The sequence below is a fragment of the Hipposideros armiger genome, unplaced genomic scaffold (assembly GCF_001890085.2).
Source record: "Hipposideros armiger isolate ML-2016 unplaced genomic scaffold, ASM189008v1 scaffold_385, whole genome shotgun sequence".
In the NCBI taxonomy this organism is placed as follows: Eukaryota; Metazoa; Chordata; class Mammalia; order Chiroptera; family Hipposideridae; genus Hipposideros; species Hipposideros armiger.
Window position 1 is genome coordinate 73,417 of NW_017731735.1, and position 15,391 is coordinate 88,807.

At 45.4% G+C, this 15,391-nt stretch overlaps 1 protein-coding gene across 1 annotated transcript; it reads left to right on the forward strand.

The window, feature by feature from the left end:
* The first annotated feature begins 4,022 nt into the window (after positions 1-4,022).
* LOC109393631 (chymase-like) lies at positions 4,023-7,068 on the forward strand. Its single transcript, XM_019663045.1, has 5 exons — positions 4,023-4,093; positions 4,781-4,931; positions 5,678-5,813; positions 6,048-6,302; positions 6,731-7,068. Exons 1-5 carry the CDS (start codon positions 4,036-4,038, stop codon positions 6,869-6,871), a joined length of 741 nt encoding a protein of 246 aa, XP_019518590.1. The 5' UTR covers positions 4,023-4,035; the 3' UTR covers positions 6,872-7,068.
* Positions 7,069-15,391: the final 8,323 nt, after the last annotated feature.

Here is a 15,391-nt window from a genome sequence, read left to right on the forward strand (position 1 = left end):
AATTAAAGGAACAAAGCCAACATTTACTAAGGACCAACCACGTGGTATTTTACATTTAGCACCATATTTAATTCTCCAGAAACCCTGTTGCATATCACTCTTCATATTTTACAGATGCAGTAACTGATGCTGAGAACTTAAGGAGCTGTCCTAAATCAGACAATTAAATGGCAGAAGCAGAGTTTAAGCTTGCCCCGCCTAACTACAAAGTCAGCTGCATGCCTCACATGTCAAAGTGAATAATGGCACAGATAATAAATGTTTCAGGAACACAGAGAAGGGATGACCCCTCTGCACTATAGTGGCTGAGGAATCACTGCCATCATTAAAATGTCAGTGCTTTTACATCAAGTCCATCCCTTTCCTCCCTGCTAATTGCAATTCTAAACAACACCCCATCCAACCTCTACTTCAAGTACCTCCAGCAGTGGGGAAATCACTTACCTCCCCTCACCACACATTCATGTTTTAATAACTGATAATTAGTAAATTCTTCTTTATACAGAGTCAACATCTGTATAAAGATGCTGTGGACTCTGATCTGGGAGCCGCCTAGCCAGAAACAATATCTGACCTAGACTACGAGACTGCTCAATAAAGTCTCACTGGCCATTGGCTTGGCCCAGGAACTGTAGGCAACACCAGACACCTGAACCATATCCCTCACCCAAAGCCAGATCCCTCTGCTACTTACCCTCACCAGAAAAATCAATTCCACATGATGCCTGCTCCCGCATGTTACCCCTTCTAAATCAAATTTTACACTCATTCATCTGATTGGCAGAGTCTCAGTCACATGGCCCTCAATGCATGAGAATCTGGGAAAGGAGTTTGTGGATTCTACCTCAGGACGACAAGAAGCATAATTGAGTATTCCCTTAATACAGGAAGGGGGCTCAAAAGACACTAAGGATCCACCACATACATGGCAAATGCCCACTGCAATCCATCATTTGGCTGCCCAACATGAACATGTGCTCTTATTCCATACTTAACCTTCCCCAAAACAAAAATGCCCCCATTGAATGTAAGTCTCACTATCTTTTTTTACAAAGGAAAATGAGGCTTGACTCTCCCCAGAACTGACATAACCCAATCTCATCAGTTGCTCTTTTCAACTCCAAGTACAGGATCCCTAGGTGATACCCATTCCACCTCTAAATCAGTCACACTCCCAATGTGATGCTCTGTAAACAGTAGTCGAAACTGTAAACTTCACCACCAACAAACCACATATAAAATAGCAGAAGGCAGGCAGAGAAGAGAGAAAAAGGAAATCTGTTAAAATATGCAAAAAGACACACGACCAAGAAAGTCATGGAAGAAAAGAGCAAGGAAGAAATCATGGGATGATAGTGCAGCCCTCATTTCTGAAATTGGTCACCTGCCTAGAGCTGTACTGATTCCTTTCCCTTGTCCTCAGCCAGTGCAGGTGAAACAAAACTTGAATCTTAGTGGATCTGAAACTTGATGACGCTGTGGAGCTATCTTACTAGCCCTGGACTATGTCAACTGGCCAAAATAACTCTCCACCAGATAATCCACCAAAAGAGCAGTTTATTCAAAAAAGAAAAAGAAACAAAAGTACCACAGCAGTATGACAACGCACTCCTCTGGCCAGGCTCCAAATGGCCGCACACATGCAAAAGAGAGAGAGCCCCTTTCCAAGATGGATCCTTCCCCCGGAAATTACCACAAAGTTTCAAAAGGAAGTCAAGACTAGAGTTAACAAGGGGCCCAGCTCTGCCCATAGTCCTCCCAGCTCTATAGTGAGTCACCTTAAGATGCCAATTTACTTTTATCAACTACCTACCGCTCAACTTCTCATTACATGAGTGAGAAACAGATGCCCTTCATTTGTTTACACCTCTGCTTTTTGGTCTAGCTGGTTCAGGGCTACAGGACAAGACTTCAGCTCCAGGTTCTCTTCTGGCCTGCCGACGGTAAAATGCAGAATACAGATGCCAGCTTTAACAAATAAAAACACAGGACTCCCAGCTCAATCTGGATTTCAGGTAGACAATGATTTATTATATTTTAGTATAAGTATGCCTCCTTCAGTATCAGAACATACTTATACTAAAAAATGATTTGTTGTTCATCTGTAGCACGGATTTAACTGAGCATTCTGTATTTTAAACTGGCAGCTCTAGAGAGTGAAAGAATTAATACAGGGTCTCCTCAGACATTAGGAACATGTGTAAATGTTCTATTCTAGAGAGGATCAGAACTGAGGTCAACAGAGGGCCCAGCCAATTTACAGTAGGGAATGCATCGCCCCAGTTACAAGCCCAAGCTGAGATTAAGGGCATGGTAGAATGATTAGGGGAAGGTGTTTGTTCCTTGTGCTTCCCCATCTCTGAACTAAATGCCTTACAAATCTCCAAGAAAAATGACACTCCACCATGTTAATCCCACTCTTCCTGGGCTGCCTGCTTCTCAAGTTATGATAGTTATGAGTTGTGCAATCTTGGTCATGTTAATGTGTCTGATTTTCAATTCTACTCTTGTAAAGTGATAGTAATGGTATTTCCCAGAATTGTTACAAAAAAAAAAAACTCAGATACTAACATCTGTGTGTACATATTCTATTTCAGCAAAGCAAGCTTAGATTCCTAAGTAAGGGTAGGAAACCCCAACCCCCAGGAGCAAACCATCCTTCTACACCTGCATCCCCATTGACAGGTCTCAGATTCTCTATTTCCCTTTGGTGGTAGAGCAGAAAGGGCCCTTGATTTGGAATCCAGAAAATCGAATTATGAACCATAAGCCTTGATAGCCAGATACATAAAATTGATATAATAATACCTACTTCACAGGATTGTCATGAAAATATACTTAAGAGTTATGACAATAGATGATATGTGTAGGCTCTCAAAAAGTGCTAATTCCAGGTGCTGGCCAGGTGGCTCAGTTGGTTAAGAGCGTGAGCTCTGAGCAACAAGGTCACTGGTTCGATTCCCACATGGGTCAGTGAGCTGTGCCTGAGCTGAGCTGCTGCTGAGCTGCCAATGGGCAGTCAAATGGCTCACCTGGTGAGAGCACATGCTCCTAACAACAAGGTCGCCAGTTCGACTCCTGCATGGGATGGTGGGCTGCGCCTCCCCGCTTCCCCACAACTAGATTGAAAGTGGCAACTGGACTTGGAACTTAGCTTGTGCCTTCCACAACCAAGATTGAAGGACAACAACTTGACTTGGAACTGATGGGTCCTGGAAAATCACAATGTTTCTCTTTCCCGATTCCCCAACATTATTCCCTTCCCCAATTCCCCAATAAAATCTTTAATTAAAAAAAAGTGCTAATTCCAGTCCCATCTGCTCTTGCGATAATGTATGTAAAGTCCTATCTATTCCCCCATCTACTACCTCCTTGGACCTCTCTCTTCTGCCAATGAACATTTGGTTGAAAGGAAGGGAGAGGTCCAGATCAATGTTTTTCAAATTGTAGGTAATCATCCTATAAGTGGGGTGCTGCTCACATTTTAACATGGAATGGAATGGAATGGAAACTAACACAGAACCCTGTATACCATAAGGATAAGTATTGTTTCCTGAAACTTTTGACTCATTTGTATATGTGTATTTTTGTGCTCATGTACTCACACATACATGTGTATGTGCATTGAGTCTTTTTGCAAAAAGCATTTCCTGCTGTGGGCTATAGCCATAAAAGTGCATACACTTCTAAATGCTCAGTGTAACAAATCTCCCCCACCCATGTTTCTGCCCTAACTGGGAAAGACATGATCCCTCCGCCCCTCCACTCCAGACAAGGCACCTTGCAGGGAGAGTTCATCCTGTCAGCCAGGACTTCAGAGTTCAGGCCTCAATTTCACCTCTAGCAAAACAAAAGGGAACTCTGGGGGAACTTCTGATCAAAAAGACAGCCAGCTGAGAATGAGAGGAAAAAAAAAAACCTGACCACCCAGTTCCTGTGGTTACCAGCCCTGCCCTTTCCTCAGTTGCCGGGAGCTATAAAGCCCCAGGCTGGAAACCAGAAGCAGCACCTGCCATGGGCAGCCTCTCTGAGAAGATGCATCCTCCTCCTCTGCCCCTGCTGTTCTTTCTGCTATGCTCCAGAGCTGAAGCCGGTGAGTCTCGGGGTCCTTCCCCTGGAAGCTGCAGATTGGTTCCTAAGATAAACTTTAGTGTGAATATAGCTGACCCTTAAACAGGGGCGCAGCAGGGTCTCTCTCCAAGAGTCCAAAGTGAAGTTTCCACATGGGATGTGTCCCCCCACTCCCTGTATCCTATGGTAGTTCTGAGGAATAGGAACCCCACACTGAGGCGGGGAAAGCCCAGAGCAGAAGGGAGGAAAAGGGGTATCTTCTCTAACATGTGTAATAATCATGTGTATGAAGCCCTATGTTCTCTTCATCTTCAGAGCTTTGGGACCACGTAACCTTGTCATTTGGCAGTTTTGTGACACAGCTCATGGGCAGAGGGGAAGGTCAAGACAAGAACCTGGAGAGCTTGTCCTGCATGGTACAGAGGAGCGCTGAGGCAGGGGGAATAGGGGAGTGGGGGAACTCTGAGGTGAAAAATGCCTGAATGGCATCTGAGGCTGGTTGGCTATTATGCCTGAAGAAAGGCGTGAGGATTTCTGTGGGAGGCTGTAGCTGGGGAAAGCAGATGCCAGAGACACCTGAGAGAGAAGATGAGCAGGATACAGGGTGGGGAGGAGATTCAAGAGAAGGCTCTCAACTTGAACCCTGCTTGTACATTCTCTGGAGAGAGAGCCGAGGCCTGTGCTCAGGCCCTGGGCTTCTCTGTTCCAGGGCAGATCATCGGGGGCACAGAATGCAAGCCTCACTCCCGCCCCTACATGGCCCACCTGGAAATTGTCACTCGCGGGAATCACCTGATGAGTTGTGGTGGTTTCCTGATAAGACGGAACTTTGTGCTGACGGCTGCTCACTGTGCAGGAAGGTGAGACAACAGGGTCCTGTGTGTCTCAAATGGCAGCTACACATCCAGGGGAGCAACCAGGGACACACACACCTCCAAGGGGGCCTGAGTCACTTTACAGACAGGCAAGGCTTGGGCTGAAGGAAATTGTTCTCATAACTGAATGAATGCCCTGATCCAGTCACTGTGAGCTCAGCTCCCAACTCCCCGACAAAGGAACAGGAGGCCCCATGCAAGCGCCCCTTCTCTAAAAGTAGCTCCTCCTCTCACTAACCCAACACATAAGGTATGTGACACACTTTTCAGGGCCCACCCAGCTCTTTTGGCCACTTTCTCTGGGACATTGGCCTTCAACTCTCAGGGACCTGAACCAATCCTCTCTGTGGGAGGCAGGGAACAGAGTCCACCTGAGATCTCACCACTTCCCCCTCTTCTCTGATATCTCTTGCTGCAGAGGCCTAGCCCTCATATAGGGCTCCCTGAATTAGGAAGTGCTAACCCTGTCCCCTGGGTCCTCCATGGCCTGCTCAGTGCCCAGCAGTTCCCAAGGGTCTTGAAAATGATCTCTGTTCCCTGGGAAAACTCTCCCCTGAGTAAAACCTGAGCACCCCCTCCCCAAATGCCACAGTAGCCCAGGCAAAGGGGAGGGGGTAGAGTCCAGTGACCCTAGTAAGAGACTCCAGTCCCCTTTCCTCAGAATGGGCACATCTCAGGAGAAACCCCAAGCCGTCACTGTCTCTCCTTGACCTTCCTCCTCCCTCACACAGGTCTATAATGGTCACCCTTGGAGCCCATAACATAACAAAGAAAGAAGACACATGGCAGAAGCTTGAGGTCGTGAAACAATTCCCTCATCCAAAATTTGATTACCTTCTTGCTCATCATGACATCATGTTACTAAAGGTGACAACATCATTCTTCCCCTTCTTCATTTCCTGTTCTTTTAGCCTCCTCCTTCAGGTCCCTACAGCCCTGAAATTTCCCCGATCTGCCTCTGGGCTGCACCCACACACACACACAAACTCACCCCTCTGGATGTGGCTCGAATGTGAAGCAATTTGCGCCGTCCCTCCTTGATTGCCTCCGACCGCATCATAACCCATTTCTAGTACTGACAGCCCGTCATTCCCTTCGCAGTTGAAGGAGAAAGCCAACCTGACCCTGGCTGTGGGGACACTCCCCCTTCCACCTCACTTCAACTTCATCCCACCAGGGAAAATGTGCCGGGCGGCTGGCTGGGGGATAACGGAAGTGGAGAAATTGGGCTCCAAGACACTGCAAGAAGTGAAGCTGAGACTCATGGGTCCCCAGGCCTGTAGACACTTCAGCACTTTTGACCACGATCTCCAGCTGTGTGTGGGCAATCCCAGGAAGACAAAATCTGTATTTAAGGTAATCTTTAGGCTAGGGTTCTTCTCCACAAACCACTGTTCAGGGTTCAGACATCTCCTGGAAGGAGATGGAGTCAGAAGATTGTCAGCCAGTGCCAGGGTTTAAGATCATAGGACTGAGGAAACTGGAACTGTTCCTCTGCAGATCCATTCTCCCATGGCCCTGTGCAGTCTCTGACCATCCCTCTCAGTCTGCACATAGGGTGCCAAGAAGGAAAGGGAGAAGGGGCTCCAGAGACCAAGACGTATAACACCAGGAGGAGCCAGGGCTCCTGGATATGACTCTAGGTCTGACTGCGACTCAGAGTTGGGGCCCACGGGCCGGAGTGGATGACTTCCCAGGCTCACCTTCTGCTCGCTCCCTCTCTCTCTCTCTCTCTCTCTCTCTCTCTCTCCCCCCTGCTCCCCCCACCCCCCGTCCCACTACAGGGAGACTCAGGGGGCCCTCTTCTGTGTGCTGGGGTGGCCCAGGGCATTGTCTCCTATGGAAAGAGTGAAGAGCCCCCTTCTGTCTTCACCCGGATCTCCCATTACCGGCCCTGGATCAATGAGATCCTAAAGGAGAATTAACCCCGGAGCCTGGGCCAGCCTGAGAGGAAATCAGAATCTGAACCTGAGTAGGTTGTCCGTGTCATGCACTCCGGAGCTGCATCTGCTTCCTGCTGGGCCTGCTGGGCCTGCTGGGCCTGACACATCTCTAGGCCTCAAGAAGTTTCCTCCAGGTCACAAAACTCTCAGTAAACCTCAATAAAGACTCAGCTTCCAGACATGAGTGTATGTCTACTCCCTCTACTGCTCTCTTCTCGCAGCACATAGCAACCTCAGGCCCAGCCCAGGCAGCCTATAAGCTTTGAAAGGGGTGGGTGTATGCATATGAGACAGAGAGAGGAGGGAAATAATGAAGAAAAAATAGGGAAAGAAAGAAGAGAAAGGGACTCCCTGGACAGGCAGCATCCATCTTTCCAACTGAAACAAGGAATTACACCAGATCCTTTCGTGCCTTAATTATCAACCCTATATCAATTCTAATTTATCTTTAGTAATATTCAGAATCACTAAGAACATTTTAAATTGCAAACAAGAAGTACAATACTTACAGCATCCCTGACCTCTCCCCACCTGATGTCAGTAGCTACACCCCTTCTCCATGACCAAGTTGTGACAACCAAAAATGTCTCCAGGAATTGCTAAATGTACCCCAGGGGGCAGGAGATGGGTGGGGCAGGAATCACCCTCAGTTGGGAACCAATAGCTTCAATACAGGATATAGAGAAGGCAGCTGTACCATACAGGCTCTCCTCACAATCCACCTCCCTAAGAAAAGATCTACCATCTGTGGAGCTTTAACCTGTGAGGCAGATCACCTCTCACTCATTGCTGCAAAACAGATATCTGGAGCAAGAGGAGAGATAACATCATAAGTTCTGTGCAAGTAACACCCAACCATGAAGGGCTGCATCCAAACCAGCAGGAAGCCGAAATCCTAGAGCCTGCTCAACACAAACTCTCACCAGTTGAGGTACTGCCTGGAGGACAGGAAACAGGGCAGGGCAGAGACAGACACGACAGGAGCCCTATAGCTGACAGCTCGCCTCACTTCTGAGAGCAGGGTGAATACCTCCCACCAAGTAGACTCTTTCTAAGAATTCATCTTTAAGAACTAACCATAGATACACACAAGGATTCATGAATAAACATTAATCATTATTTTTAATAGTAAAAAACTGAAATCCTAGCCATGGAACAAAGGTTAGATGCTAAATTCACATGATTGAATATTTTGAATTCATTCAGAATTTATTTCAAAAACATTTAATGATATGGGGAAATCCATATCATGTAATGCTTTTTCAAAGCAATATTAAAATCTCTCTATAGCAGAACCTCAAGTTTGTCCTATATATTTTATGTATGCATAGAGAAAAAAACCAAAGAGCACATAAAGACCTTCCCAGAATGCTGTGGAGCCACCGCACAAAGGACCCACAACACAGGACAGAAAGTACAGGAGAGACCCATGACTCTCCAGATCCAGTGCTAGGGGAACCACTCATGCGAGCGCTGTAAGGGGACCCCACACTGGGCACTGCCAAGCCCTGCCACCCAGGGCCCAGGGCCCTGCTTCAGCCCATGGCAGTAACCCCAACAAACAGGCTCCATGTGGGCCCATAGTCAGAAAGGATAAGAGTATTCCGTGGTAGAGATCCGACTCTGAGATTCTGGGGTTGTTGCCCATTGCTTGCTCCCCCCTGGCTGGTGTTAATCACCGAAAGCAGGGACTTGCATGAGATTCACCCCTCAGTACAAGAGGCCTCCCCAATTCATAAGGAGGCCATGTCCCAGGCCTGCCCAACACATGCAATGACCCAGCTGTGTCCCCGAAGCTAAGGGAAAGAGAAAAAAGCTAACCCTGCTCATGTCAAAGCACATGGTGTGAGTACTGACTATGTGCCAAGACACAGAGCTGTGTGTATCACAAAAGGGGAGGGGTCTGTGTCAGTATGGGAGCTCTAAGGCAAGCTTGTTTTTCCTGGGAAGACCCTGGACTTTTCTTCTCATTGTAAGATATCCCGTGACTGCACATCCGTCTCAGTACTCCAGGCCAGAGAGAGATTAAGTAGAAGCTAACTGCCCAGATTACATGATTTGCCCAGAAGATCTCTGCCCAGATTACATGATTTGCGGTTAAGGCCATTCTTTTCTGAGTCTATGTTTTTGATTAAATGATAGAAGTCTGCAGTCCTTACTCAACCATTCAGTACTTTCAACTTATTTGGATAGTTTAAGTGTTTGGAGTTTTTTGGGAGGTTTGGCTTTCTTACATAGCTTTAGGGTTATCAAACACCATGGTGCCCCAGAAGAGGAGTCGGCTGTATTACTTTGGGTTCATTTCCTCATCAACAGTTGCATCATTAAGCAGGGGTGGCCAGGAAGCTAAGATCTTTGCTAGTTTTCATGATTCTTTTCCTGATGAAAATCTCTGATTTTTATCTGGCACGTGAGCTTATCTTTACTGGGCCTGCTGGCTCGGAAATTGCACCACAGCCAACTGCAAGTTTCCCATTGCCAAGCACATCTCTGGACTGTGAACCCATCATGTCAGCCCATTCTCTGAGCCTTTATTCTCAAAGAGTCTGTCAGGTCTCAGCAGCGACAGACACAGGAGAATTTGGAAAAGTTGACTGGAGGATTTGTTTGCAAAGGGGGTAAGGTTACAGGAAACCAAAGGGGTAGTGATGCACCCCAGAACTGGCAAGAGTGAAAAGCCATCACTGTTCCTTCGGCATGAAAGGACCTGGGGAAGTAGTGGTTAATAGAAGCCAGGAAAAGAGTGGAAGCTCTGCCTCCACTAGCTCCAGCTGTAGCTGCAGGACAGGAGCCGTGGGCTATGGTAGAGGAAGAATCCACAGGCAACCTGTGTTCTGGCACAGAGGGCCTGTGCGAAGAAATCCCACCATCTCACTCTTCTCCTGCTCCCAACTCCTGCCATGCTCCTTTGGCCAACCCCACCAAAAGCCAGTGACCAGGGGGGCTTTTGAAGCAGCCCAGAAGGTGGGCCCCAGAGCAGGATAGAGTAGATCTGGAGAGGAGAGGAGAGAATAAGCCACACAGGACCTTTTTCTGCCTATGCCAAACCCTTCAGAGAAACTTCCACAGAGTCCCTTAACCTATTCTCTCTCCCATGTCCTTGGCTGAAAGTACTAAAGCCACTTACCATTCTATTCACAGCAAGCTCCTCAGTTCTTCCTCTTCAAGGACAGAAGAAAGAGGAAAATGTCACATCGCTGAGGCCTAGATAGTCTCAAGCCTGTGCTAAAGTAGTTTTTGGTGCAGGAGAGGTAACAGGCCCAGGAAGACTATTGTTGTGATTCACTTCTACATGGGAGGCAGGAAGGGCACCTTTTTCTATCAGCTCCGAGTCAAGTAGTTTCAATCTAGTTGTGGAAGGCGCAGCTCAGTAGCCCATGTAGGTATCAAACCGGCAACATTGGTGTTGTGAGCACTGCGCTCTAACTAACTGAGCTAACCGGCCGCCTCTAGGAAGGGCTACTTCTTTTAAGGCAAATCCCTCAAATGGGAGACTTCTGGTCCTAGGTGGCAGGGGCCACCAAGGGGGTCAGAGCTATTGTAGGAGCCAGAGAGACACCTTTTGATCACTCAGCAACAACTAACTCCTAGCACTCCCACCATTCTATCACAGAGAGGGTGCCCACTCCCATGCCAGGAAATGTGGGGTAACACTAATCAAAGCTCAGCTAACAGCTTCAAGAGAACCAAGTGTTTGACATGTCTTCTGCCTCGTGTCTGCCCTCTTTGTTCAGCAGTTTCTCTAGATGCCCCGTCTGCATCTGAGAACTGCTCACCTCACGTACTCCCACTACAGTTGATCTGACCCTCGGGAAATATTCTTCTAATTCTTTGCCAAAGGGACCTACAAAATATCCAGCACTTTTAAGGGCTCTTTTGTACAGAATCTGAGCTGATACTAGTACTTGGGGACCCAAAAGGCTATAGTGGCCCATTCTGTTAGAATTGGGACTTAGCAGCTGTCAAGTGACACAGTCCTCGTCTACATCCATCACACAATGGTTTATTTGGGTCCTTCACCCCCAGCCTCTGGTCAATTCCCAGATCCCTGAGTGTGTACTTGGAATGTATAGACAGTAGTCAGAAGCTGACAGGCTCTCAGAATGATTCTCTGATTTATAAAGTCCATTTTTGTAGAAAAGCCTGTGTAGCTGCCCCCTCCCCCCACCTCTGGACAAATGTTAACTCAGAAACAATGCAATATCCTAGGTGAAATGGTTTAGCTTAGTAGCACCCTCAAAGACATAAAGCATGTAAGGGATGATACCCTGGAAAGCCAGGTCTACCATGGCAGATGACAGTGAGCTACCATAAACTTCACCAACTGTAGCCCCAACTGCTGCTGCTGTGTTGCATGTAGTGTCTTTACAACCTAATAGGGCAGCAACCTAAATCAATAGGCATGCCTGCCAAGGGGTGCAGCAGAGATGGGGGGCTAGAGAAACAGGTACTAGAAGAGAAAGAAAACAACTATTAATAATGACCCCGGGACCAACTGCAACAATAGGGATTGTAGCTGTCTCTATAAAGGCATTTTTTAAACTGTGATTAACATTTAAATGGATAGATTTGGAGTAAACCTCCATAATGCAGGTGAGCCTCCTCCAATCAGTTGAAGGCCTTAAGAGCAAAGACTGATGTTTCCTGAAGCAGAAGAAATTCTCAAGACTGTAACATAGAAACCCTGCCTGCGTTTCCAGCCTGCTGCCCTATGAAATTCAGATTCAAGACGCAACATCACTTTTGCCTGAACTTCCAGCCTACCAGCCTCTCTATCTATATTTCTGTATCTATATCTATCTATTTTGTTGGTGGTGTTATAGTTTGAAATGACCACTGCCTTGAAGAATCAGCAACACGATGAAATGAATTGACTGTAGGGCATGAATGGAACAGATCATTTCAGAGGGAGGGAGGAAGCTGATACTGTTAGTGTCCTGTCCGTATTCCATCACTGCTCCCTGAAATGAGCCTCTCCAGAAGGCTTCTTACTGCAGTCATCCATAACTCTCTCCCTAAAGCTCTCTCTGGTTGCAGGAGCACGCAGCCAGTACACACAGCAAACCGGAAATGCCCCCCTTAAGTAGCCTCAATCCATGATGGATGGGAATTGGTCGATAACACTGTTCTGGTGGGACAACTCTGAGACACGTCTATCACCATCTCCCAATAGTCCCAGGTGAGATGAAGCTCCGTTGCCCACAGTGACAATATGCTCATTAACACACCCTGTATTCTCTTTCCTTCCTCCCTTGTTTTCACTTCTCCACTCCTCTGTTGATACTTCCAGGAATCACGTCACAAATAAACTACTTGCACTCAAATATTTGTATCAGGGTCTGTTCCTGGGGAAACCCAATCCAAAATACTCCCAGACATCAGGATTTATTTTAAACTACTGTAATTAATATAGTGTGATGTTGATGCAAAGGCAATCAATTAGAGCAACGAAACAGAATAGAGTCCAGAAACAGACACATTCACCCACGGACACTTAGTTTATGGCAAAACAGGAACTGCAAAGCACTGGGAAAGGACCGTCATTTCAGCACATGTTGCTGGGCCAAGTGAACATCCATGAGTAAAGATGAAATTTGACCCCATCTCACAAGCACACAAAAATCAATTCCAGGTGATCCTCACATGAAAGGTAAAAGAATAAAACTTCTACACAATACAACAGGAGAGTATCTTTATTACCTTGGGGTTTACAAAGATTTCTTCCAAACACACAAAAATCACTAACCTTAAAGGAAATTTCTCAACCATGCACCATGGACATTTTGAACCAGATAAACTTTTGTTGGGGAGGACTGTCCTGGGCGTTGTAGGATATTTAACAGCATCAATGGCCTCTACCCACTAGATGCCAGTAGCACCACCACCACCACCCCAGTTATGACAACCAAAAATGTCTCCAAGATGTTATCAAATGTCCCCAGGAGGTACGATTGCCAGAATTAGAGGAAAAATAAAATTTGAATCGCAGATAAATAATAACAACAAAAATAGTCTAAGTATGTCCCAAATATGACCTGGGAAGTACTTATATTACATTTTTTTTCATTGTTTACCTGGTATTGACACTTAACTGGGTGTCATGTATTTTATCTTATAACTGTACCTGGGGAGCAAAATCACTCCAGTTGAGAACTCCTGTGTTAAAGGAAAAATGATTTGATAAATTGGAGTACAAGAAGGACTTCTAGTTATCAAAAGACATCTTTAAGAGAGTGAAAAGGCAAGACACAGAGTAGGGGAAGATCCTTGTATCACATATACCAACAAAGGGTTTACAGGCAGAATTTATAAATAATGCCTATCAATCAAAAAGAAAAAAATCATACAACCCAATAAAAACACAGACAAGAGACCTAAACAGGAAAGTCACATAATAAAATATCCAAATGGCTAATAAACACATGAAAGCTACCCAACCTCAATAGTAATCAGGAAAATACAAATTAAAATCACAATACAATACCACTACACATTCACCAGAATGGCTAAAAACAAGACTGATAATACTAAGTATTGGCCAGGAGGGTGACAGGAACTTTCATATGTGGCAAGAGGGAGTGTTAAATGGACTCAACCACTCTGAGAAACTGAAAATGCACACATCCTAGGACCTATCAATTCCACTCCTAGGAATACACCCACAAGAACTTATCTGCATCATGAAGCTGAACGAGAATGCTCATAACATAACCTGGTATTTGGAAACAACACTGAAGTCCATCAAGAGTAGAATAAATAAATATATTTGTAGTATGGTAACACTACATGGCCTACCGCCCTCAATAAAAATTAACCACTGTTACATACAATAACACAATGAACCTCACAAGCATAATGTTGAGAGGATTAAAAAAGCCAGATTTAAAAGAAGACCTGTTGTATTGGTCCAGAAGCAGACAAAACTAATGTATGGTGTGAAAAGGGAAGATAGCAGCTACCTTTGGCGAGGATGGAGAAGGCAGCATGGCTGGGGGATGGGTCTTCTGAAGGGCTGGTACTGTTCTGTTCCTGACTGTGCTTACATGGATTTATTCGCTCGTGATAACTCACTGAGTCACATTAGTGTTCCACTGCAATTAAAAGTTTGGGGGTTTTTGTTAAGTTGGGTTTTAGTATGCCTAAGTTTTTTGGTTATCTCATTTCCAGTTAACATCTAAATCTTGCTGTTCAGTGACTTCTCTATTTTTCCCTCACCCAGCCAATTTTACTATATTTTTAAACGGCATATTTTTACCCTTAGCAGCCTCTCTGATTAGGTTGGTTGATTACTAAGGAGGATTTTTTTTTTAAGTGCCTGGAAACCTTAACCCAGAAATTTTATTTCTTAATTCACAGGGTTCTAATGGTTGTTGCCTTTTAATATCTTATCTTTCAGTTTTTCATTACCTAATTTCCCTATCTCAGGTACCTCCCTTTTTCCACAAGGTTGTTGGATTTAATTGGGTGTAAACGCTATTACTAAAGGAATTACAGCTAACACCTGGCCTGGTTTACACTGCAGTCTATTCCCACATCCCAAAATCTTAAGAAAAGCATCATCTATAATTTCTGCTCTAAAAAGGCATTTCCCACCCTTTGCTACCTCAAGTAGTACAGTTTGTATTAAATTAACAGCTTCTTTAACCTCACTTTTTACTCTTCAGACAGGTCAGGTGATCCACCATGGAGAGTACTCCGCTTTTTTATATTCATGCGTCACTCTCTCATCCATTCAACCTTGAGTAATAAAAGTAAACTTGGCTTCTCACCACCTCCCTCACTCACTCAAGAATTCCCAAAAAGGATGTCAAATAGTTCTAGCAGGCTAATGAATAAGTAAGTTTCACTTATCTGGAGATGATCTGTCTTCTAAAGCAACTTCTAAGAGTATATTGAGGCATAAAATCAGCAAACATTTTATGATATGTGAAAGGGATTCTAAAAATCACATGAGAATGTGATTTCCTCCCATACGCGTTATGTAAATTTTTACTTTAAAATTATTTATGTCTTCCTCACACGCAGGGCCACTTCACTCTCACCTGCCTAACCACATCCTTTTTTTATTGTGAAATGATGTCCCATTGATCATCTTCCTGTTAAGTTCCCTGCTCATCAGATAAGCCCTCATAAGCTGCTCATATGCTACTAAAGGTTTCAAATCCCCTGTTTAACAATCCATGACCCAGCAATGGAATAGAACCCTTTCACTCACCTGGTTTGGCTTTTCCTGCCTACATCTATTTGCTACACTGTTGGCCAGGGAAAAACAAACCCAGGAAAAGCTTCCTGATGGCCATTTTTACAGCCCAGTGCCAGAACACTGACTACAGTCTGCAGTCCACAGCCCTCCCATTGAGTGGGTAGGAAATGGCATTTCTGGGCTCGTGAGGCCTCTGGTGGTGCAAGAATAGCTGCTCATGTTGAACGTTCCCCTTCAGCCTGACCAAAGACAGCCTCTCTCTCTCTCTCTCTCTCTCTCTCTCTCTCTCTCTCTCTCTC

Bases quoted from the DNA above. Each gene is read 5' to 3' on its own strand.
- LOC109393631 (XM_019663045.1), top strand. From the start codon at position 4,036: ATGCATCCTCCTCCTCTGCCCCTGCTGTTCTTTCTGCTATGCTCCAGA. The intron at 4,094-4,780 runs GTGAGTCTCGGG...TCTCTGTTCCAG, and splicing joins ATGCTCCAGAGCTGAAGCCG to GGCAGATCATCGGGGGCACA. The intron at 6,303-6,730 runs GTAATCTTTAGG...GTCCCACTACAG, and splicing joins AGACAAAATCTGTATTTAAG to GGAGACTCAGGGGGCCCTCT.